Genomic DNA, 24313 nt, shown 5'->3' with positions numbered 1-24313 from the left:
ATAGATAGATAGATAGATAGATAGATAGTCAGATGATAGATAGATAGATAGATAGATAGATAGATAGATAGATAGATAGATAGATAGATAGATAGATAGATAGATAGATAGATAGTCAGATGATAGATAGATAGATAGATAGATAGATAGATAGATAGATAGATAGATAGATAATCAAAGTGATCTATCTATATCTTTATTTGCTTATTTGATTATCTATCTATCTATCTATCTATCTATCTATCTATCTATCTATCTATCTATCTATCTATCTATCTATCTATCTGTCTGTCTGTCTTTCTATCTATATATATATACACACACACACATAATTATTTGTTAATCATGTTTAATATATCTATATCTAATCCAATAACTTATATCTATATATTTTTTTACTTATTTTTATTTTTAATTTTTTTATTAAAAATAGCATTTGTTCAAATTTTTAGTAATATAATATTTAAATATTTATTTGTTAAAATTGTATCTCTTCTGTTTTCCTATTAATAACGTAATGCTGACATTTGAATTACTTGATTTATATTTCCTTTTCAACTGTTTTGACTCCACCTGTAAACCCACAAGAAATCAAGCCAAAACATTTAGCGCAGGTTTTCCAGAGCCTCCGTCCCCAGAGATGCTGCACGCTCAGGGGTGCGATGTGCAGTGACCCACAACGGCACAGCTACATAGACACAGTAAAAACCCCACAGCACGAGCATGCGGACAAGCCTGGAAACATAACTCATTTCACTAACTCATCTGTCACCTGATGTACAATGACACTCGGCTATATTAATTTCAAGCACTTACAGCGAACATTAAGAATGCCTTTAAGAAAATAAAGCCTTTAAGACCATTTCAAGAATATGTATTGTCTTATAAATATGCTAAGGATATATATTAAACATTTTGTATAAAAAGATAACTTTTTAAATATTTTTAATTATTATATTTTTATTTATCATTTATTTTATGTATTATTATGCTTTGTTTTTATTTACGATTTTTGCTTCACTTTTTATTATTATTGTTATTATTTTGATTTTGGGTTCTTTCATGTTTTTGTTGCTCATTTGTGTATGTATGTGACGCAGTGTCATTGGCATACATGCATATGTAGTTGCGTGCAGAGTTGGGTCTCAGTTTTGCCGTGGCCCTTCACCCTTTGTCTCCAGCTCTATGAGACAGGAGCTAAAGATCATGGGAAAGGGGCCTTAAACATCCCGTCTCTCTTTGAAGTATATAAGAAGGATTGTCAGGGGCACTGAAATGCTCTTAGCCTCCTATTTTCAGCGCTAGCTGCTGCTATGCTTGCTATTTCATAACAAAGCCTAATCTTCTCAAATATGCTATGCTAAAAACATTTGCTTGACTCACAGGTAGCTACTTTATATAGGTAAGTGTGCTTATGCCCTGAGTACGGAAGTTCTAAGCGGCCATGCATTATTATTTTTTTTCCTCCTTGTTTTCTCGTTATAACGACTTATTTTCTCGTTATATCGACATAACGAGAGTTGTTTTCTCGTTATAACGACTTATTTTCTCGTTATATCGACATAACGAGAGTTGTTTTCTCGTTATAACGACTTAATTTTCTCGTTATAGAGAAAATAAGTCGTTATAACGAGAAAACAAGAAGGAAAAAAATAATAATGCATGGCCGCTTAGAACTTCCGTACCTGAGAACAAGATTGCTTGTGAACATTCAATTGCACTAGGTCAAAATGGCTGCCTTGGCAAAATGTTAAAAGGATAGTTCACCCAAAAATGAAAATTCTGTCATTAATTACTCACCCTAATGTCGTTCCAAACCCATAAGACCTTCGTTCATCCTTGAAACACAAATTAAGATATTCTTGATGAAATCCGAGAATCCATAGACAGCAATGCAACTACCATGTTCAAGACCCAAAAAGGTAGCAAGGACATCATTAAAATAGTCCATGTGACATCAGTGGTTCAACCATAATTTTATGAAACTACGAGAATACTTTTTGTACTTTTGTTCTTTTACTTTTTGTGCATGTAAACAATGCGTGTTCAACGTTAGCAGCAGCATGCGCATGCGTTGTTTACATGCAGAGGAAAGCATGCGCATGCATCGTGATACTCTCCACAATGCTGCGGCAGACGGGATGGGGAGGAGAAGAATTGTTGAATAAAGTTATGTTCCGATGATGAACAAAGGTCTTACGGGTTTGGAACGACATGAGGGTGAGTAATTAAAGGAGAAGTTCACTTCCAGAATAAAGATTTCCTGATAATTTACTCACCGCCATGTCATCCAAGATGTTCATGTCTTTCTTTCTTCAGTCACAAAAAAAATTTAAGTTTTTGAGGAAAACATTCCAGGATTTTCTCCATATAGTGGACTTCAATGGTGCTCAATGGGTTTAAGGTCCAAATTGCAGTTTCAATGCAGCTTGAAAGGGCTCTACATAATCCCAGTCGAGAAATAAGTGTCTTATTTAGCGAAACGATTGGTCATTTTCTTAAAAAAAAATTATATTTATAGACTTTTAACCACAAATGCTCATCTTCCACAAGCTCTGCGATGTGCATTTATGTGCATTAATGACAGAACTTAATTAAACATTTGAAATGTATTGTAATTAAATATCTAAATTATAAAACAAAAAATTGCAAATAGGCTTAAGAAAACTTAATCCAAGATGTATTCTATGAAAAAAGTCTTAACATAAAATTTTTCTTCTTGACTGTGTCCTCATGTCTCAAAGAATAACATTAACCTCTTTGTCCCTCATTGCATCATGTCTCGACAGTGGTCAGGGGTCATGATAGGTCACGCAGCAGGACTATTAAAAGGGTCAGAGGTTTCCGAAGGAGAATAAAAGGAGCTACATATAATCATCAAATGCTAGTTTTTATGACATCTAGAGGCATTTGCTTCAGTGAGTTTATGGTTGTGGAAATAATTGGCGCAAATAGTAGTTCAGCTATTGTGGACCTTTTTGGATGATGACAACAAACAAATGTTCGAAACTGTGCTGAGCACTTCACAGTTTTAATATCAGCTACAAGATGCTAATAAAATATGACACATTGCATATGTCGACCTTTCTCTCACCGTGCCCAAATGCGTTTTCCACGTATGTTCTCACAAGTGAAAAGTGCTTCCTCTTTTCCTTTTCCGTCTCACTCTCTTTCTGTCTCTCTTTCTCTCTGTCAGTAAAAAAGCTTTTCATATCCCTGTTCGCCTGGCCTGTCTCTCTCCATTTCCCCTGTCGTTTGTAGGTCAGTTCCTCCTCTAATGCTCAACAGAGTTTGTCTTGTCCTGAGAGAGGGCCACACAGAGCAAATCCATTACTGGCCAAGACGAAAAAAGCACAGACTCATTTTTAGAGCGCGTTTTGAATACCAAGTAGAAGAAAGTATGAAGTACCTTAAATTACATTTGAAGTGATTTTTAGATGATAAAATACTTTTTTATACCTATTTTAGTAATTACCTATTTGTAGGTTGAGATCCTTAAAACACTGTGTTTCTGTGGCGCTATCAAAACATTGCTGTTTGTTTAAAAATTCCGACCAGCCTGGCACGGCAACAGTAGCTCAGCCAATGGCATGAGTTTGGGGCGGGGCTATCTGTCTTCCTGACCAGTGGCAGAGTGTGTGGGAAACCTGTTTGAAAACTGCATTTTCAACTGTATTTTAACTGAAGAACTAACAGAGACTTTGGTTTGATTCTTTGGTTTGGTTTGATTTTGGTGTTTCTTCTCAACAATGTCTCAAACTCTAATTAGTTTCTGTAAAATATGTAATAAAGTCAGAGATCTCAATATAACTACAAAGATTTGACCACTTAAAGGGATAGTTTACCCAAAAATGAAAATTGTTATTAATTACTCACCCTCATTCCAAACCCGTAAGACCTTTGTTCATCTTCGGAAAACAAATTAAGATATTTTTGATGAAATCCGAGAGCTTTCTGACCCTACATAAACAGCAACGCAACATGGAAGAGAAGAAATAGTTTAATAAAGTTATTTTTGTTTTCTTTGCACACAATATTCTCGTAGCTTCATAAAATTACGGTTGAACCACTGATGTCACATGGACTATTTTAACAATGTCCTTACTACTGTACCTTTCTGGTCCTTGAACTTGTCAGTTGCGTTGCTGTTTATGTAGGGTCAGAAAGCTCTCGGATTTCATCAAAAATATCTTAATTTATTTTCCGAAGATGAATGAAGGTCCTACAGGTTTAGAACAACATGAGGGTGAATAATTAATGACAGAATTTTTATTTTTGGTTGAACTATCCATATGCTAACCATGTTAATTAATTTCTGAACTCTTATTGAATGTCAGCAAATGTCTAATTTGTGTCTGTTTGAATTTCCCATAATGAATTTTGGTAGAAACATCCTGAGACAAAGTTGAGCTATAATGGTGCATTCACACGTTAACACTTCTCATTTACTTTGAATGGGTGACGTCATGCGTTGGCAAACTGAATTGTGGGTCTGATGCTTCACGCCGCTGCCATTGCTTGTGGCATAAGTTGAACATTTTCAACTCTGCAAGTGGTTTGTTCAAATACAGTAGTAATAGTAATGCTTCACTTAAAAACTACTAATTATAGTTGTACAACATACATAATGTCATTTTTCTTTCTCTTTTTCTTTCAACAGTCGCTCTGAAAAACCACAGCTCCAATGGTTTGTCGGCAAACAACAGTAATCGTGACAACATTAAAGCAACAGGATTGGTTGACGGCTGGCTGCATGAGGGAGAGCTCCTACTACAGGTCAGAAGGACAAACACATGTGTGTGTGTGTGTGTGAGAGTTTATATGGTGTCCATGTGCCATAAGTATGTTATAAAGAGTAATTTAAAGCGATGTCCTCGAGGAGGAGAGGAGGAGAAAAGAGGAGAGGCTATTTCTGCCCAGCCTTGTTCTCGTTTCAGACACTTAGGCATGAATAATGCACAGATAGAGCTCTCATGTATTATAAAGGAAGGGTAAAATAAGAGGTAAAAGTATTCTCTTTTATTTTGTATTTAGTGGCGGAAACGGGCTTCCATAAGTTTATGACTGGAACTTAAACAAATGACTATTGTACATTTCTCAAAAAAAAAAATGGTTGATATGCTCTGCCCCAACTTCCTGTTTTAATAGGAAATCATAAACACAGAAAAGAAAACTGTACTTGTCAAGTAAGTTTGGAGTTCTTTAAAAAGCAAATAGAGAATAAGAGCAGGTTTTCAATCAACTATGGAAGACAGAAAAGTCAGAATTGAGAGATGTAATTTTAGAATTCTGAGGGGAAAAATAACTGCGAGATCTAAACTTGGAAAAAGTCAGAATTCTGGGTTTATATCTTACAATTCTGACTTTTTTAGAGAATTGCAATATGTAAACTAAAGAAAAAAAAGACAGAATTGCGAGATGTAATTTTAAAATTCTGAGGGAAAAAGTCAAAATTGCGAGTTATAAATTTGGAATTTCAAGAAAAAACCTTCTATATGACCAATAAACTAATACTTTTAGTTTGTTTGTTCAATTGTTTATGGTCACAGGCTCTCAATGGCTTTGTGTTGGTGGTCACCGCTGAAGGGATAATTTTCTACTGTTCTCACACCATCCAGGATTACTTAGGATTCAACCAGGTAATTATCCTTCTCAACAGTCTCTTACATAAACACATATGTATCATATAGCCACTGTTCTAATACTAATCCAATATACAGCTGAATTACAGTCACTATCTTTGGGATATGAATTATGAGATTGGATGTTGCTATATATTTCCTCACTAAACATACTCAGACTGGAATTAAACATTTTGGAAAATTTTGTTTCAACACGTTCATCTTTTAAAAAGTGTAAAAAAAAAATGCTACTTGTCACATTGCTCTTGATGCAAATAGGCTATTTTGTAGTAGGGCGACTTATGCGGTAAAATTATGCAGCAAACCAGGCATGACGTAATGAGTTTTCAGCGATCAGGACACAGTTTTAATCTGATTGATAAGTATGCCCTGTACGTACACTTTCCCAGAATCAATATTACGTCAGACTCAGCTGTCGGATAATCATTCCATACTTCTCACCTCTATTCTTAGTGCACACACACACACACACATAAATGCTCATCAGATCTGCCTAATACTGATTAATACTGCAGTGTATCTCTCGAGCAACAGTTTGAATGCGGTAGAAATTGAATGCGCTTAATCAAATAGGCTTTACTCTGAGATTCAGTCTGGCACGGCGTAATCCAATTCATCATAATTTACTTATGAATTATCCAACTGAGACGTCACTATATTTGTTTATTCTATGTGCTTACGATGTCCTCTTTTTGTTCGGTTTAACGTGTTTAGACGAGAAAAGAGGAAGTTTGAAGGCAGGTCAAAGTTTATGCTGTCAGACTTGGGATTTTTCAGTGAATACATTGTAAAAAAAATTATAATTGAAAAGAAAATTGATGAAAAATATGACAGTATTTACATACAAGTTAAAAAAAATTCAGAACTATGTATATTCTATATTCATATACTACCATTTTTTTAAAGAAATTTATACTTTCTTTCAGCAAATATGCATTACTTTTAATCTGATTGATAAGTATGCCCTGTACGTACACTTTCCCAGAATCAATATTACGTCAGACTCAGCTGTCGGATAATCATTCCATACTTCTCACCTCTATTCTTAGTGCACACACACACACACACATAAATGCTCATCAGATCTGCCTAATACTGATTAATACTGCAGTGTATCTCTCGAGCAACAGTTTGAATGCGGTAGAAATTGAATGCGCTTAATCAAATAGGCTTTACTCTGAGATTCAGTCTGGCACGGCGTAATCCAATTCATCATAATTTACTTATGAATTATCCAACTGAGACGTCACTATATTTGTTTATTCTATGTGCTTACGATGTCCTCTTTTTGTTCGGTTTAACGTGTTTAGACGAGAAAAGAGGGAGTTTGATGGCAGGTCAAAGTTTATGCTGTCAGACTTGGGATTTTTCAGTGAATACATTGTAAAAAAATTTATAATTGAAAAGAAAATTGATGAAAAATATGACAGTATTTACATACAAGTTAAAAAAAAAATTCAGAACTATGTATATTCTATATTCATATACTACCATTTTTTTAAAGAAATTTATACTTTCTTTCAGCAAATATGCATTATATTTCTATTCATCAAAAAATCCTAAAAAATTATATCATAATTTCAACAAAAATATTAATCAGTACAACTGTTTCCTAATGTTTCCTAAGCACAAAATCAGCTTATTAGAATGCTTTCTGAAGGATCATGTGACACTTAAGACTTGAGTAATGATGCTGAATGTAGTAATGATGATTCAGCTTTGCTTCACAGAAATAAATTACATTTTGAAATATAATGAAACAGAAATCAGTCATTTTAATTTGTAATAATATTTTACAATATTACTGTTTTACTGTATTTTTGATTAAATAAATGCAGCCTTGGTGAGCATTTCAAAAATATTAAAGCATCTTACAGACCCTAAACTTTTGAATGGTAGTTTATACATTTGTAGTTGGTTCTAAAACATTTTAAACCCATAAAGTGATTCATCCTTTATTTTAATTTTGATTTATTTTAACTTAATTTTCTCACAACGTTCCTCTTCATTTGTCCCTCGGTCTCCCAGACAGATGTGATGCATCAAAATATGTTCGAACTCATTCATACTGAAGACCAGCAGGCCTTCAAACACAACTTGCACTGGGCCTTGAACCCGCCTCCAACCAGCACGCAGACAGAAGAATCCCCACAAGGTCAGGAAATATATAATTTTATATCATGGTACCACTATATTGGGTTATTTTTGCCTTGAAATTTAGCAAAAAAGTGTTTCTTTATTAAATAACCATGTGGTAGTGTCGATATCTTGATACACTGATGAATTACATGCTTTAAAAATAAAAGGTACTTTGTTTCATTGACTTTTTAGTAAGAACAAACCAAAGGATATGATTATTCATAACAAATTCATGATAAAAGACCCAAAGCACTTCAAATTAATAGTTTACAGCACTCAAATTAGGAGAGAGAGATCCTTTTTTTTTTTTTTTTTGGAAAAAATGAGAGGAGGAGGGTGGTTTGACCTTTAGTGGAAGCTCCTGCAGTTGCAAAATAAATGTTATGGTCACTAAAACGTCCATTTTAATTAAGGATAACAGCAAACAGAAAGGATAAAAACAGAAACGGTGGTTAGTGGATAATGATGAACCCCGGTTGAAAAAGTCTAGACATGCTACAGAGTCTCAAGTTCTTTTTTGTTTCTCTTAGATGGAGATCCTGCCCCAAGTATGTCGCTGGTGACGTGCAACCCTGACCAGCTGCCTCCCGAGAACTCCTCTTTCCTGGAGAGAACTTTTGTTTGTCGTTTCCGATGCCTCCTAGACAATTCTTCAGGATTCCTGGTCAGTGTCAAACAGCTAAAACGCTCAAAACCTACACAGGAACGTCGTACTTCGACTGATTTAGAAGTCCTCTTGGAATTTAATATTAGTATGATGGAAAATATCTTGCTATTCAAAGTCTCTAAGCCCCGATGTTCCAGATTACAGAGTGAGTTTGCATCTAGGTTAGTGCAGCTGACTTTGTGTTGCGCCTCTGGCATCCACAGAGATCTGAATTGTTGGAACACCTCTGTAATCCGTCTTAAAGGAGCAGTAAGGTCATGGGGAACAGGTTTTAATTTGTCCTAGAAGAAATAGAGCAAAATAGTGAGAACCGGTTCTTGTTAGCATAAATTAAAGCTAATTTGAAGAAAGCCAGGCTTTAGCTACAGTATGAGGCACAATAGTGACCACCAACTCCTTCAGCTGTCTTTATTCCAAAAATATTTTTCCTATTCATTCTTCAGCCAGACAGCTGTCTCTTTCTTTGCTAATCTTGGCAACACAGTAGTGAAGAGATACGTATGCGTGCAAAGCTCTGTACTCTTGCCCTTTATTTCTTCAGTCTCTCTTTTTTACTTTCTTTCCCCTCCACTCCATCTTTACCAAATCCATCTCCCTCAAGAATAGCATGACTACACTTAGCTTGTCAGTAGCGGACCGCTAACAGGGGTCTCCCCATGTGCTCAGAGAAATTAAAAATATGAGAGTTAAAAATATGAGCAACTTCAAACTCTTTTCCATTGAGTATTTTTTGTTTGCTGTCCTCTTGGCATTTTTGAATGCAACCATTAAGTTCTCTTGGGAGGTTCACAATGAAAACATAATTATGGCCAATTAGCTTCCTCTGTGAATATTTAATTGACACGCCCCCCAACTCGGAAAGTCATGCTGAAAGCTTCGTTTTTATTTGCGCCAAATGAAATACAGTTTGACAAATGTTTTCTGTTTGTGTATGTGAAAACTGACACTTGTTGTGTAGCCTTACATAAGCAGAACTATTTTAAATCAGGCATTACACAAAATCAACAGATAACCCAGAAATGAAACGATTAAAACAAATAGGTTGTCAAGAGAGCTTTCCAGCCACAAAATGTGTATTGAAGTTGTATGTTTGTGCATATTCATAAGTGACACTAAATTAATCATGGCTAACATACATAAAACACTCACTTTTAGATGTTGTAATCTCCACCAGTCAGAACAGATGATCTAAGTTTGACTAACCAATCACAAACAAGCAAACATTCAGATATGACACATTCTGGACAGGTCATAGCCTTCATTTATAGATGACCTGGATTGAGCTCTATTGCCCACAATGAGTCAGAGACAAATTATGTGGTTCGCCAAGGGCACGCCAACAAAATCATCAGCTCCAGCTGTGTATGTACATATATTACGTGTGTCGGTTATGTACGTCCTTCATGCAAATGGATTATGACATGATTTTTTGTTTGTTCTATATGTCATAATTGTATTATTCTTGTTTATTTGCTTTTTTTGTTGTAGTTGCAACCATTTGAAACATTCTATTATTAGATTTTGTGTAGTTTGAAGTTGATGTTTTTAAATTCCAAATTTAAACTAAATTCCAGAGTTATGCTTTTTTTGTATAGGAGCTATTCCAATGTTTATTTTTATTTATGCCCCATCAAGGCCCTGAATCTTCAAGGACGTCTGAAATTCCTGCATGGGCAGAACAGGCGACTGGATGACGGAGGCCAAATGCCGCCCCAGCTCGCCCTGTTTGCCATAGCGACACCCCTACAGCCTCCTTCCATAATGGAGATCCGAACCAAGAACATGATTTTCAGAACCAAACACAAGTTGGACTTCACCCCTATGGCCTGTGATGCTAAGTAATGATGGACATTTCTTTTGAAAGAGTTGTAACATGCACTGTATACATATGTTTATATATCCATAAGTACAATAGAAAATGGTGTAAGAATCACTGATGTTGATTTTGCCTGTGTTTTAGGGGTAAAATCGTTCTTGGCTACACCGAGGCAGAGTTGCGAGTTCGAGGTTCTGGGTACCAGTTCATCCATGCAGCTGATATGCTGTATTGTGCTGAGAACCATGTCAGGAGTAAGAGTTTTCCTATTTCTTCAGATTTGTCATTTTGGAGTTGTACTGTTTAAAAAAGTCCAGCTAAAGAAGTTGTTTTTGAGATGCTACATAACTAATAATATGATTGACTGAATTACGAGAAGATTAAGAAATAGCTATGAGCTGTCTTTCTGCTGATGCATGCTGACATTATTGCCAAAGGCATGGTTTCTAAAATAAACTAGTGACACTAAAAGACATGAGCACTGTGCTCTTGGGCAAATGCTTGAACAATGACAGTACTCTTATTCAGTGTGGTTCACGGGAGATAATCCATAGATGTTATGACAGGAAGTGAAATCGACTGATAATACCAATTGTATGGGTAGGACTTGAATGGATTTGGTGAATTCATATTTTTTTTATGGTGGTCTATGGCAAGAAGGGGAGAAAGAGAGATTTTACAGACAGACAGACAGCAAGAGACAGGAGAAGGAATATTTTCCTATAATCCCATAGATTATGGAGGAGATTGGATAAATCCTTGACGTTAGGAGTAGAACTAGAGCCAGTAAATCCAGTAAAATCAGTAATTCAATATGGAGCCAACAGCCTATAGCAGAAAAAAGGTACAAGGCAGAAAAATCTGGTCTGTATATTTCAACTAATAACTGGGTTTACAAACTGTTGCACTGTCTATTGCAGTGATCAAGACTGGAGAAAGCGGCCTGACTGTGTTTAGACTGCTTACAAAGGACAACCGCTGGAAATGGGTACAAGCTAACGCTAGACTCGTCTACAAAAATGGCAAGCCTGACTACATCATTGCCACCCAGAGGCCGCTTGTGTAAGCATATTAAGGCTAATATTCATTTATATTTCTGCACTAACAATTTACAAAATATAGATTTAGTTTATTAGCATGCTAACTGTTAAATAGCATGGCAAATTAGCAAGATTTTGATGAAAGTCCTTACATATCCACTGACAAGGTTTTTATCCATTTATTCAGAGAAGAAGAGGGCGGAGAGCATTTGAGGAAGCGATCTATGCATCTTCCATTCACCTTTGCTACTGGAGAAGCTCTGCTGTACCAAATCAGCTACCCCATGCCAGGCTTCCCTGACACCCTTCAGGGCAAAAGCAAGAACAACAAAACCAAAAAGAGCAAGATAGACAAAAGTTCAAAGGATGATCTGGACCCAAGTTCTCTGCTGGGAGCCATGATGAGACAAGACGAGTCTGTTTATGTTTGCCAACCTGCTATGGAGCCTAGAATGTCATTCCACAGTAGCCTCTTCAGTGAACAAGTAGAGACTAATACCTTCTCTTCTTCTGTGGAAAATGAAAGTTGGAATCCAGCGCAGAATGGTGTAACTGCAGTTTCCAAACAGGAGCCATCAAGTTTTGACCCACTACTAGCAACATTAGACTCTCTGTCCCTGGAAAATGAGGAAAGCTGCTCCAACAGTGAGCTATTCATTGCCCTGGAAAACCTTGGACTCAATGCAGAGGACCTAGAATTGCTGCTTCTGGATGAGAGGATGATCCAGGTAGAGATGGAAGCGGATTACGTCCCATCTCTGAACGATCTTCTCACCAACAACGAAATCCTTTCCTACGTCCAAGATTCACTGGAGAATCGGATCGAGGACTCGACGGATGCTCAAAACCCTGCCATGGCATTAGATTCTGTTGAACCCCCTGAGCCATGTTCTGCTTCTGAGTCAGCTTCTCAGATTACTTCATCCATGCCTGATCCTCATGTACCTTTCTGGCCACAAAAACAGATAACACCCATAGTTCATCTCTCACAGCGTATGCAGCAACATCTCAATGGCCAGTCAGTTTGCCACAAAACTGAGAGCTGGATCCAGGCACCAATACCTCAGGTGTCTACAACAGACTCTGAGACAACTACATTTACCCAGCATGATACTTTGTTGGTAAACCCGGTACCAGCTGTACACAATGGCCACTGGGTCTCTGAACACACACAAGCGAACTTGAACTCTCAACTTGGTGACAAGATAACAGGAACTAGTAAAGCACAATCACAGCAATGGCAGCACAACCAGTTGCTTGACCCATTCCAGTATAAACAAAAAACAGCTGTGGGTAGTGATACCCCTCCAAACGGGGTCTACAATGATCCCCAGTGGCATGGATACAACTTCCCAGACCAGTTGGTCACAAATGGACCATGTTTTCCCAATGGCCAGTTGACGCACACACAAACAGTGGGTTCACATGTAGATTACAATATAACCGACAATTCTGGGGTGGAGTTTACGATGAACATCAGTACAGCTGGGGATGTAGGTCAGTTTCAGGGAGCCATGGCCTCGTCTTCGTCCTATCAGCAGGGTTATCAGAAACAGCAGCAGCAGCCAAAGGTCGCACCCACTTATTACAGCTCCTATACCAAACAGAACTCCTCTCTGGAGCATATCCTGGGATTAGCCCCACCTTCAGACCTCCCCTCGTTGACAGATTATAGCTCGGAACTGACACATGATGCCACCCACAGTAAGGTAAGAATTAAAGAAGGATATAGTTGCGCAATGTGATTTAACCAAGTTGGACAAGCTCCTGGATCAACAAAATATATAACAGCCAAACCTTATCCAAAACCCCAAGTACACTCTCAAATCCTGATCTCAAATGGGAAATTATTGTTGATAAAAATGTTGTCAAACCCTTAATCCTAAAAACTGATTGGTTGATAGGAATGTTGTCCTAGAACCATCAAGGATGGATAAGGGGAAACCAGAAGTATTGCAGGGACCCAGGAGTCTCCAATCCAACTCTTGAAGGACCACATTCCAGCAAAGTTTAGCTTTAGCCCTTAAGCTTTAAACTAGGGCTAGTAAGCGATTACAATTTTTTATCTAATTAATTACATTATGTGGCGATTAATTAATCGCACATCAAATTTGGCTGAGAAATTACTCCAAAAAGATAATTTTAAGTCATTGTTATATAAAGCATCAAACAGACATTACAAAAAGTAGCTTAAGCAAAAAAATATTTTGTTTGATAAAATTTATTACATATACTCTTTTGGAACATGAGGGTGAGTAAATTATGACACAGTTGTCATTTTTGGGTGGGTGAACTATACCTTTAATCATTTATTTGATTAATTTTACTATGGAAATATAGAATGGAATGATTTCTTTAATAAAATGATCATCTAAATAATAAACTAAAACTGCCAGTAGGTGGTGGTAAATGTCTTAATTATTAAGTCATCGAGTCATTTATTCATTCATTTGATTCGTTCAAATGGCTGATTCATTCAGGAGTGAAGTAAATGGTTCTTTATGAATGGTCAATTGAATCATTAGGCTTGTTCATTAGGCTCCATTCACCCCTCATCACACCACAGTTTCCTCCAGCGAAAATGTAGCCCTTAACACATATGAACGCATACTTTATAAAACGATCATGTTGCCATTTTCATTTGAAAATTGAACTTTCAGTATAAAATAGTGATTAAAGACAGTGACAGACAGCACTTGAGCATAGAAAGAGGTTTGTATAGCCTAAAGAAAGAGGTTTGTACTAGAAATGCAAACAGTAAAATTTTGTGTTTGTACAGTAAACAGGGGTGTGTGTGTGTGTTGTGATCAGGAAGACTTGTATTTGGCTTATTCATTACTCAAATGTTATACATCTATGCAATACAGTTGAATACTGCAATAAGTTTAGTATACCACCCTACCCTGTTAGTCAACAAAAATTATTTAATTTGTGTTATTATTATTATTATTATTATTATAGCCTCATTGGGGGCTAAGCCCCCCTAAAATGAAAATCCTAAAATCGCCCCGGTTTCTGACCCTGCATCGACAGCAACGCAACTGACAAGGCCCAGAAAGGTAGTAAGGACATTGTTAAAATAGTCTATGTGATCAGGGGTTTAAACCATAATGTTATGAAGCTACTGAGATACTTAAAAATAATACAAAAATAATGACTTTATTCAAGAAAATTTTGTGTTTGTACAGTAAACAGGGGTGTGTGTGTGTGTTGTGATCAGGAAGACTTGTATTTGGCTTATTCATTACTCAAATGTTATACATCTATGCAATACAGTGGAATACTGCAATAAGTTTAGTATACCACCCTACCCTGTTAGTCAACAAAAATTATTTAATTTGTGTTATTATTATTATTATTATTATTATAGCCTCATTGGGGGCTAAGCCCCCCTAAAATGAAAATCCTAAAATCGCCCCGGTTTCTGACCCTGCATCGACAGCAACGCAACTGACAAGGCCCAGAAAGGTAGTAAGGACATTGTTAAAATAGTCTATGTGATCAGGGGTTTAAACCATAATGTTATGAAGCTACTGAGATACTTAAAAATAATACAAAAATAATGACTTTATTCAAGAATTTGTTCTCTTCCGTTTCAGGCTCCGCCGTGTGTTTAGGAGAGTACCACGAAACATGCGTGTGCAGTAATGGCAGAATTTTCATGTTTGGGGTGAACATTTCATATAATGATAAGGACCCTTTTGACCACCCTTCATTGTCTAATATTGTAGTTTAAAATATATTCTGGACTCCAAAACATGATACGCCCCACTCCACCCCATCAATATTTCTTTTTTCCATTGGCCTAAATGCTCACTATGATCTAATTGTGCTCTGTATAAAGGGCCAAGGCCTAATAGGTCACGTCTAATGTGCTGAGATTGCACAATGCACAGTGACAGATCTACAGTACAAAGTCTTGGCAGTCTCTAGAGATTTGCTGTGGGGCCCCACACAGGTGGATGTTTGCTTTGCCTGCTGTGTTGCATTATTATAGTGACTGTGATTAAGATCGTAATCTTCAGCTTAAGAGTGTAAGCTTCCAGGTCAACCCACCAGCATCAGACAGGCTTTTCCGCTATACTGATGGCAGCCAATTGTAGCATCTAGTCCATTGTGAAATGGGAGCCTGAGGCTATGAACGAGAGATAGAGGAAGAGTAGCCTCCACAAAAGGACCGCTCATGCAGCAGGCAATATTCAGAGACCATGGGCCCCTGTCTGCACTCATTTATCCAGATGATCTTGCCTTTCCACATGTAGGGATTGTGTTTTCTGTAGATGGTTAGCAGTGCTTGCTAAGACAAATTTGGTGCATAACTTATCCCTTGTTGTCTATGCTACTGGCATCAATGATATCTCAAATAGTGTGGCTTGTTGAGTACAATTAGAGTTCACCTGGCAGACAACTGAAACATAATAGACTGAAGATCTAGACCCCAAATACTTTCATAGATACTTTGGGTGGACTGTTTTGACTTTTGCTTGGCATTGTGGTGGTGACTTTTACAAAAAGTGCTGCAGCAACTTTTGAAAGAAAAAGAGAGATGAGGGTGGTACAGTTAGAAATAATACTAAAATTGGAATGGCAATCATCAATGGAAGGGCAAGGTGAGGAAAGAAAGAAAGAGACAATTCAGCCCAGCACTACATTCTAGGCTTTGAGTTTTCTGAGTTGTGTGTGTTCAGGGTCACTGCTCTCAGTTGAAGGAGAATAGAGCTTAAATGCCCAGTCAGGCGTGAGCAGCCATGACCTACAATCCAGCATCAACATTACCTCATGCATACTACACTTTCATATACTATAACTATAGGAGCTTTGTGATATAGCCAAGGATTTACTTTCATCTGCAAATGTGAACAGTTAATGAATTATGAGTTGCACTGACATTATGCCAAGTGATGTCATTTTTTAAAGCTTTTAGTTTAAACTTTCTCTTTGGAGTGTTACAAGCTCTTGGTGCATAAAGAAGATCTGTAAAGTTGCAAAGACTAAAGTCTCAAATCCAAAGAGATATTCTTTATCAAAGTTAAGAGTCAGCCACGCCTACCTAAAACGGCTCGTTCTAACACGCCCCCCCCATGTCTACCTCACGATGTGGGAAGATTTGCATAACGCCGCCCAAATGTTCACGCAAAGAAAGAAGGCGTGACTTTTTTTCGCGCTGTAGTATTGTTGCTGCCGCCATGTCATGAAGGCGCTGTGTGTTTCATTGTGAAAGCGAAACTACTTTGTTTGGCCTTCCAAAAGAGGACGATATCTGCTTCGTCATGCCTGGAGCTGATCCGTGCTGGTCGCTGAGGAAATAAATAAACTTCGCGGTGTGGGTCGTCGGATCAGCTTTCACCGCGGACAAAGCGGAGTCCAGCCCGGGGTCGTCACATGTGGTCGCCGCAAGCCCGCCGGCCGCTCCTTACGCCGTGTGTGACGCTATGTGTTTTGTTGTGAAAGCGAAACTACTTTGTTTGGCCTTCCAAAAGAAAACACAACTAGAAATCAGTGGTTAAGTTGTAGTGTTGTGTTTACAACACTGTTGCAGAACAGTTCAACCCAAATATTCAGATGTGTGCAGCACATTTTATGGAGGACTGTTTCCTGATCCTGGTGGAGTAGACTACAGTGCCGGCTGTTCTGACTCACAGACTGTAAGTTTTTTATATTTAAAGAATTTGCCACTGACGATTCAAACGCGAGTTTTGAGCAGTGTAGCCCTTTTTCTTTGTCATTTCTCCGATCACAAATGCAAGCGTGGTTTTATGTTTATGCGGCGCGATGCAACGCAACGCGTAAAAAGACAGTATAAGTCATTATAATCCGTAATTATGTCCCCACTGGATGCAACAAATTCCTCGTTTATAATGGGTTTGAATGTTTTTGTCTCGTCGCGCCGGGACACGGCATCACAATATGGTAAGGGGCGTAACATTTCCGTCACACGCTTAAGGTATTCGGCCAATCACAATGCACTGGATAGCTGGCCAATCAGCACACCTCGCTTTTCAGACCAATGAGCTTTGTAAAAATCTACGCATTTCAGAAAGGCGGGGCATAGAGGAGAAACAATAATGTACAGTATGTGGAAAATAATGTGTTTTTTTTTTACCTTAAGCCGCATAAACACATTTCATTACACCAAATACACAAACATCATATGACCCCTTTAATTGACATTGACAAAATTATCAATGCTAATCATCCTGTATGTTATAATTATTATTATTATCTATATTTTATATATTTATATAAAATGTAGGCCTATTTATATTTGTAACTGTGAAATTGATACATACATTTTTAACTAGATAATTTCACTTTTAGCTAGCTTTTAGCTATTTAGCTAAATACTTCTAACATTTGTTTGTTTGTTTGTTTCCAGATGGAGACGGGCTTTATACTCAACTCCGCTAGTGTGGCCTACACAGGAAGTTGTTTGGTCCCCAACGGCAATGCAGTGGCCACAGCTGGCAACAGTCCCCACCCCCTTCCTGAGCCACTCCCACCTCCCCCAGACCCTCCAACCACTGGTTTCTACCTCTGAACACACTCAATACAGATCCGTCCGAAAAGATGCCATCAATCATGAGAAGACTGTCAAATAAATAATAAAAAAGACAAAATAATAAAAAATACAATTTAAGATTTTTTTAGATTTGCTTATCCACTTGAATAAATCAATTTTAATTTAAATTAAAATGAGCCAGACTGACCTCTGGAATATCAAACCAATTGCTGAATACTCCACCCAAGATAATGTGATCGCACTCTCATTTATATTATTAATTCAGTTATGAATGAAGTATATTCTGATTATTTCTCTCAGTGTCATTAATGCTTTTTGAGACTAGGGAAATTTCTCCAGTTGGCAGATGCAGTTTGTATGTCGTCTGTAACAGGTGCTTGTTGGGATACGTTTGTGTGTAATATGTGTGTGAGATGTCAGTCTCCATTAATTGGGCTTTATTCAAAATTGTTAGAAAAACTGTTTGCGTGACTTGCGATGCAACGTCTGTAAATCACGTAGGAGCATATGCAACATATAGCTCTTACAAAACTGATTGTCCTGAAACGCAGTAAATGACTGATGTTTATATGAACAGAAGACTGGGATGCATATTTATTTATGGGAAAAAAAGCAAGGGTGTTAACTTCCGTTTACTGAAAGAATACTTATGTGCGATGTCAATAATAAAGCAGTTTAGCAGTATGAAAAATAATGAGACTCTTCTGTAGATGTCACTTGTAGATCTGAACCCTTCTCGCTATTACATTTTGTGTGATTAGATTTTGGAAAGATGATTCTAGATCAAATTCAGCTTACCTTTTAGATACAGGTGTTCATGTGTATAGTGAATCCAGAAGCAACCCAGTCTTGTGACAAACGCGTAATAATTTGTAAGAGTTAACCAGGTAAATCAGATAAATGCATAGCATATGTACATGCAAGTGGACTTGTACATGTTATATTGCCTTTAAATTGATTGGTTGATTTGTCTCAAAATAGACACAACAGTAAGAATCGTGCATTTTATACAAATATAACAGTCAATTGGGGTAAAAATTTTACATTTTGTGCATGCCAACATGTACAATATATTACAATTTTTACCACGGTTAACTCATATGATTTGTTTTGATTTGTCTCAATTGAAGTAAATATCATACATTTTGTAGGAGCGAACTAGTACAATCTACTATGATTTTTAATATGGTTAACTCAAATTATGTGTTTGACATGAGACCATGTTGTCCAGAACTTATGCTTTTCAAAAACCAGGTTTGTTTTGTCCATGAAAAGAGATTCTGGAAGCTGAAATTGTTGAATGTGTTGAGTATATTGTAAAGCAGTTAAAAAAGAAAAAGAATATTTGGTGCTGCAAGGTGTTTAATGAATAATAATGTTAAATGTTATAGTATTATGAAGTCACAGAGAAAATGAATTTCCAGGCCAGCCTCTTTGTTTTTACTTTTCTTTTTTTAAATACATACATATATATACTGTATTTGCAAACATTTCCTATAAGAGGTACCACTGGCTCAACTATGGATTCAAATGTCTTTAACACGTATATGAGAAAACAATATGACAATCATTTACTAAATGTTTAAGGAGTTTGTAAATAGTAAAAAAAAAAAGTTATTTCATATTGTTGTAAGCACTATTTTAAAGAGCACGACAACCTAACCAGGTTTTACTTTTTTCCGGCACAAGATGGAGGCTTCTAGAGAGATGTTTTTTGGAGTAAATATTGTATAATTTTTTTCAAGTTGTGTGTTCTGTTTGTATATTTTAAGAAGAAGTTTTACACTTTAAATAAAAAGAACATGGTGCCATACTGGTAAATTTACTTTCCAGAATTTAAATGTTTTACTATTTGCTTAGAAATTGTCATCCATGTCAATGGTTTGCCATGTTTTTGTTTTTTAATCAATCATATTCGATTTTTTAAAAAATCACGTTTGGATTTATTTTAATATTCTAACACACTGAAGTAGCAGAGATAATAGGTACATATGCAGTTTTGTCTTTTTGTCATTTGACTGCTTGTTGAAATGTACGATTTGGTCCTTTAATTAATTGAGTATATTGTAAAGCAGTTAAAAAAGAAAAAGAATATTTGGTGCTGCAAGGTGTTTAATGAATAATAATGTTAAATGTTATAGTATTATGAAGTCACAGAGAAAATGAATTTCCAGGCCAGCCTCTTTGTTTTTACTTTTCTTTTTTTAAATACATACATATATATACTGTATTTGCAAATATTTCCTATAAGAGGTACCACTGGCTCAACTATGGATTCAAATGTCTTTAACACGTATATGAGAAAACAATATGACAATCATTTACTAAATGTTTAAGGAGTTTGTAAATAGTAAAAAAAAAAAAGTTATTTCATATTGTTGTAAGCACTATTTTAAAGAGCACGACAACCTAACCAGGTTTTACTTTTTTCCGGCACAAGATGGAGGCTTCTAGAGAGATGTTTTTTGGAGTAAATATTGTATAATTTTTTTCAGGTTGTGTGTTCTGTTTGTATATTTTAAGAAGAAGTTTTACACTTTAAATAAAAAGAACATGGTGCCATACTGGTAAATTTACTTTCCAGAATTTAAATGTTTTACTATTTGCTTAGAAATTGTCATCCATGTCAATGGTTTGCCATGTTTTTGTTTTTTAATCAATCATATTCGATTTTTTAAAAAATCACGTTTGGATTTATTTTAATATTCTAACACACTGAAGTAGCAGAGATAATAGGTACATATGCAGTTTTGTCTTTTTGTCATTTGACTGCTTGTTGAAATGTACGATTTGGTCCTTTAATTAAAGAATTTGAGCAATCACAACGGGCCTCCTGCATTGAAGTTCTTCTAAATCTTGTCAACTCTCATTTGAAAACATTTCTAGGTTCCAAATGTTGTGCGTATTACAGTTTACAGTTTTATCTTCCCATGATCCAAATATCCATTTGTTTTCTACTAAAACCAATGAGTTCTATACCTAGACGAAGTTCTACCAACTTGGGCAAACTGGTCCAAGTTTCCTACTGCAACAGGAAGTTGGGGCGGGGCATATCGAAAGGTCTGTCCTACAGTTCAAACAACCCAACACATAATTTTGAGAAATCGTAGGCTTTCAAAAGGTAACTTTCTAATGTCTCTCTTGCTTTTATGCTTATTAGAGTATTGAACTGTTAGCTTAGCAACATGCTATTGTTAAAACCTGCAGTCAACAGTGAGGCAAGCCTAATTCACTTCATGAGCATTATTTGTGATTTGTGTAGTCTATGTAGAACTCCAAATCACTTACTTAATAGTTCACTTGACTATATAGCTCAACTATGTTCTAGTTAAGCTGACATTTTAGTTAGTATTTCAGCAGTTTAGCAGTATTAGCTAGTTATTTTCCCCCCTTTTTGCATTTTTTGAGGTAAAATTATGCTATGGTTATCTATTAGAATTACCCATTGAAAATGAAATTCCTATTGAAGTTCAAACTTCACAGGTCACAGTTACCTGGGGAGACTCGTTCTGGTGTAAATGCAGTTGTCTCACGCGAACGGGGCTCACCAGTTTTCAAACATTCCCTCTCAGCGCTTTTATCCTCACATCTGTATTGATCGCGCCACGAACCGAACGAACGGCTCCTTTTCACACCTAGCATGGTGTGAAGAACAGGCTGGCTGAAAGCAAACAAACATGTAGGGGTGGGCCAGATCGCCACAGGAGACTAAACAAACTACCACCTGAAGAAGTCAGTAAGTGCCAAATGGAAGCAGTTGGTATCACTAGTCAAGCTAGGACTATTCGCCATAATGCTATTATGTTATAATGTGTAGCATCATGCTAAAAAAACTAGCAAGTGTCGAGCAATTTTATGTTTGTATGTTCCTATGTAGTGCATGGAGTGCCTTAGAGCATCTAAATAATACAAACCTCTCTATGTATCGTGTGATTTCTGCACACTTGTGACGTGATCAGTCACTCAAGAGGAATGCTAACTCTTCTCGGTCTCCCTTTAGCCTTAGCAACAGAAGCAGACAAGACAAAGATGTAGAAAGAGAAGCAGAGAGATCCCTGGAGATGGAGCCAGACAGGGACAGGAAGAGACTGCAAGAAAGTGACCCAGGTTTAGAGAGGGATGGAAACAAGAACTGGACAGGTGTAAAGAGTGGGAATGGAAGATAGATGAAAAGGAAAACAACAAACAAATATCAATTAGCAAGGGACTTAAAGGGATAGTTCACCGAAAAATGAAAATTCTATCATTAATTACTTATCTTCATGTCGTTCCAAACGCGTAAGACCTTTGTTTGTCTTCTGAACACAACTTAAGATATTTTTGATGAAATCCGAGAGCTTTCTGACCCTGCATAGACAGCAATGCAACTACCACTTTCAAGGCCCGGAAAGGTATTAAGGACGTTAAAATAGTCCATGTGACATCACTGGTTCAACCTTAATTTTATGAAGCTACGAGAATACTTTTTGTGTGCAAAGCAAACAAAAATAACGACTTTATATTCAACAAGTTCTTCTCTTCTGTGTCAGTCTTTGATGCGCATTCACGCATGTGGTACTGCTGAATTTGTGTTCCGACGATGAACGAAGGTCTTACTGGTTTGGAGCGATATGAGGGTGACTAATTAATAGATTAACATATTAATTAACAGAATTTTCATTTTTGGTTGAACTAACCTTTTAAAGTCAGACCAACTGTACCTTAACAAAAATATGTTCTAAGAACATTTTGCTAATGTTTCCATGAACTTATGAGAATGTTAGAATCTTCTCTTAACGTTTAAAACATTTTAGCGTTTCGTAAACATTATGTGAATCACACATAATTATCATCTGAACGTAGTAGGTAAACATAAAAAAAAAGAAACAGACGACGAACATACAACTAACTTGTTTCAGAGAAACGTTCCATGTAATGTTTTGGGACCAGCTAATGTTACTACCAGCGAATGTTTGTTGATAACTTTGAGAAAACTTTGTCAGAACATTAGCCAGAGTTTTTCTGCTTTCAAAAGAAAACCTCACCCAAAAATTTCAATTCTGTTGTTTATTCATCCTCATGTCATTTCAAACTCTGCTAATCCAGCTAATGACTAAAAACGACTAGCGTTTTAAACCAACTACCACTTAGTCCAGCTGGATTTCATCAGGGATGAGGAGTTTTTCATTTTTTTCAAGACAAATTGCATTCAGACCTTTTCCAGAAAATAATTTTTCTAATACATGTCAGACAAAAATGCCATTGTCATAAAAAATGCACCTATTTTCAGATGCTACAAACAGTTTTCAGATGCACGCAGTTATGTGATCGTAAAAGATTGGTGTTTTTATTTAAATATTTTAGAAGAAACTGGAAATGGTTTTTGGACATGGGACCATGATTATACCCTTGAGTTTGGGCCTTATACTATGGTCACACCTAGAAACATTGACTGCTATGGAGACTGAAAATAGGTAGCTATCAAGCTAACTCTAGCTAATGTATAAATTAGGAGTTTCAATTCATATTTAATGGCTTTTGTTCAAGAAAATTCAGTTGTTTTGTCCTTGGATTTGATTTGGTACCAGGGTTCCCTTTCAGTCGGTCACTCCCGACGTCACGTCGGATGACCGACGAAATTAGGATCTCGCTTAGAGGGACCAATCTACTTCGAGTGTAAACTAAATGAGCCAATGCACATTGGCATGAGATTATTGCATCCAGCTGCTGCTGATCACAGCGTGAGTATAAGTCGGGAGTGACCGACTGAAAGGGAACGTCTCAGTTACGTATGGTAACACTTATGGTCGTTTAGTTTACACTCGAAGTAGATTGGTCCCTCTAAGCGAGATCCCACTTTCGTCGGTCATCCGACGTGACGTCTCCGTTCCCTCCTTCAGGGAACGAGGGTTACCATACGTAACCGAGACATTTCTTTCTGTCATGTAAGTTTTCAAAATAAAAGTCAACATCAAATCAGCAAGCTGTAGTAATATATGCTAGTAGCAACATGCTGGCTAAATGTTTACCATGGTAGTACCATGGTATTTTTTGAAGTACCAGTACTTCCATATCGTTTATGGTAATCATGTAATACTATGGTATTTATCAAACTACCATAGTATTGATATGTGATACACTGATATCATGATCTCATCACAGTATGTATTTTTCGTAAAGGATGTTGTCTGCCTCTCTCGCCGTCTGGCTCTGGCCCCAGACTGAGGTGTCCGCTCATGTTTGGAAGTGCGGATGAGTCGAGTCATCTCCACTCCGGGAACCCGCGGGCTGCTGTTCACTGTCCGCTTGACTCTCACGCAAGGCTGTCTGTCACATCCCTGCGCAACACCGCCCCCGAAAAACAGAGAAAGAAGCTAAGACTTCTTCCATTTATTGTCATCCCGTAGTTCATTTACAGCACTGGAAAGTGATGCTTCTACCAAACCTTCACTTTCCCAGGCCTGGCATCGCTTCACGACGTGTTAACAACGTTGCACTTCTATTTATAGT

General features: G+C 36.9%; 1 protein-coding gene across 1 annotated transcript in view; it reads left to right on the top strand.

The window, feature by feature from the left end:
* Positions 1-18868, top strand: part of LOC107586968 (aryl hydrocarbon receptor-like) — a 42137-nt gene extending 23269 nt beyond the window's left edge. The window contains exons 4-12 of the mRNA XM_016274553.1: positions 4661-4776; positions 5550-5639; positions 7671-7797; positions 8312-8445; positions 10084-10286; positions 10409-10518; positions 11185-11326; positions 11492-13013; positions 17681-18868. Coding sequence (XP_016130039.1) covers positions 4661-4776; positions 5550-5639; positions 7671-7797; positions 8312-8445; positions 10084-10286; positions 10409-10518; positions 11185-11326; positions 11492-13013; positions 17681-17842 — 2606 coding nt within the window. The 3' untranslated portion in view covers positions 17843-18868. The remainder of the gene's footprint in view (positions 1-4660; positions 4777-5549; positions 5640-7670; positions 7798-8311; positions 8446-10083; positions 10287-10408; positions 10519-11184; positions 11327-11491; positions 13014-17680) is intronic.
* Positions 18869-24313: the final 5445 nt, after the last annotated feature.

The sequence above is a fragment of the Sinocyclocheilus grahami genome, unplaced genomic scaffold, assembly GCF_001515645.1.
Source record: "Sinocyclocheilus grahami isolate Dianchi unplaced genomic scaffold, SAMN03320097.WGS_v1.1 scaffold87.1, whole genome shotgun sequence".
Classification (NCBI taxonomy): Eukaryota; Metazoa; Chordata; class Actinopteri; order Cypriniformes; family Cyprinidae; genus Sinocyclocheilus; species Sinocyclocheilus grahami.
Note: the sequence above shows the minus strand (reverse complement) of the source record. Positions and strands in the feature narration are given on the sequence as shown.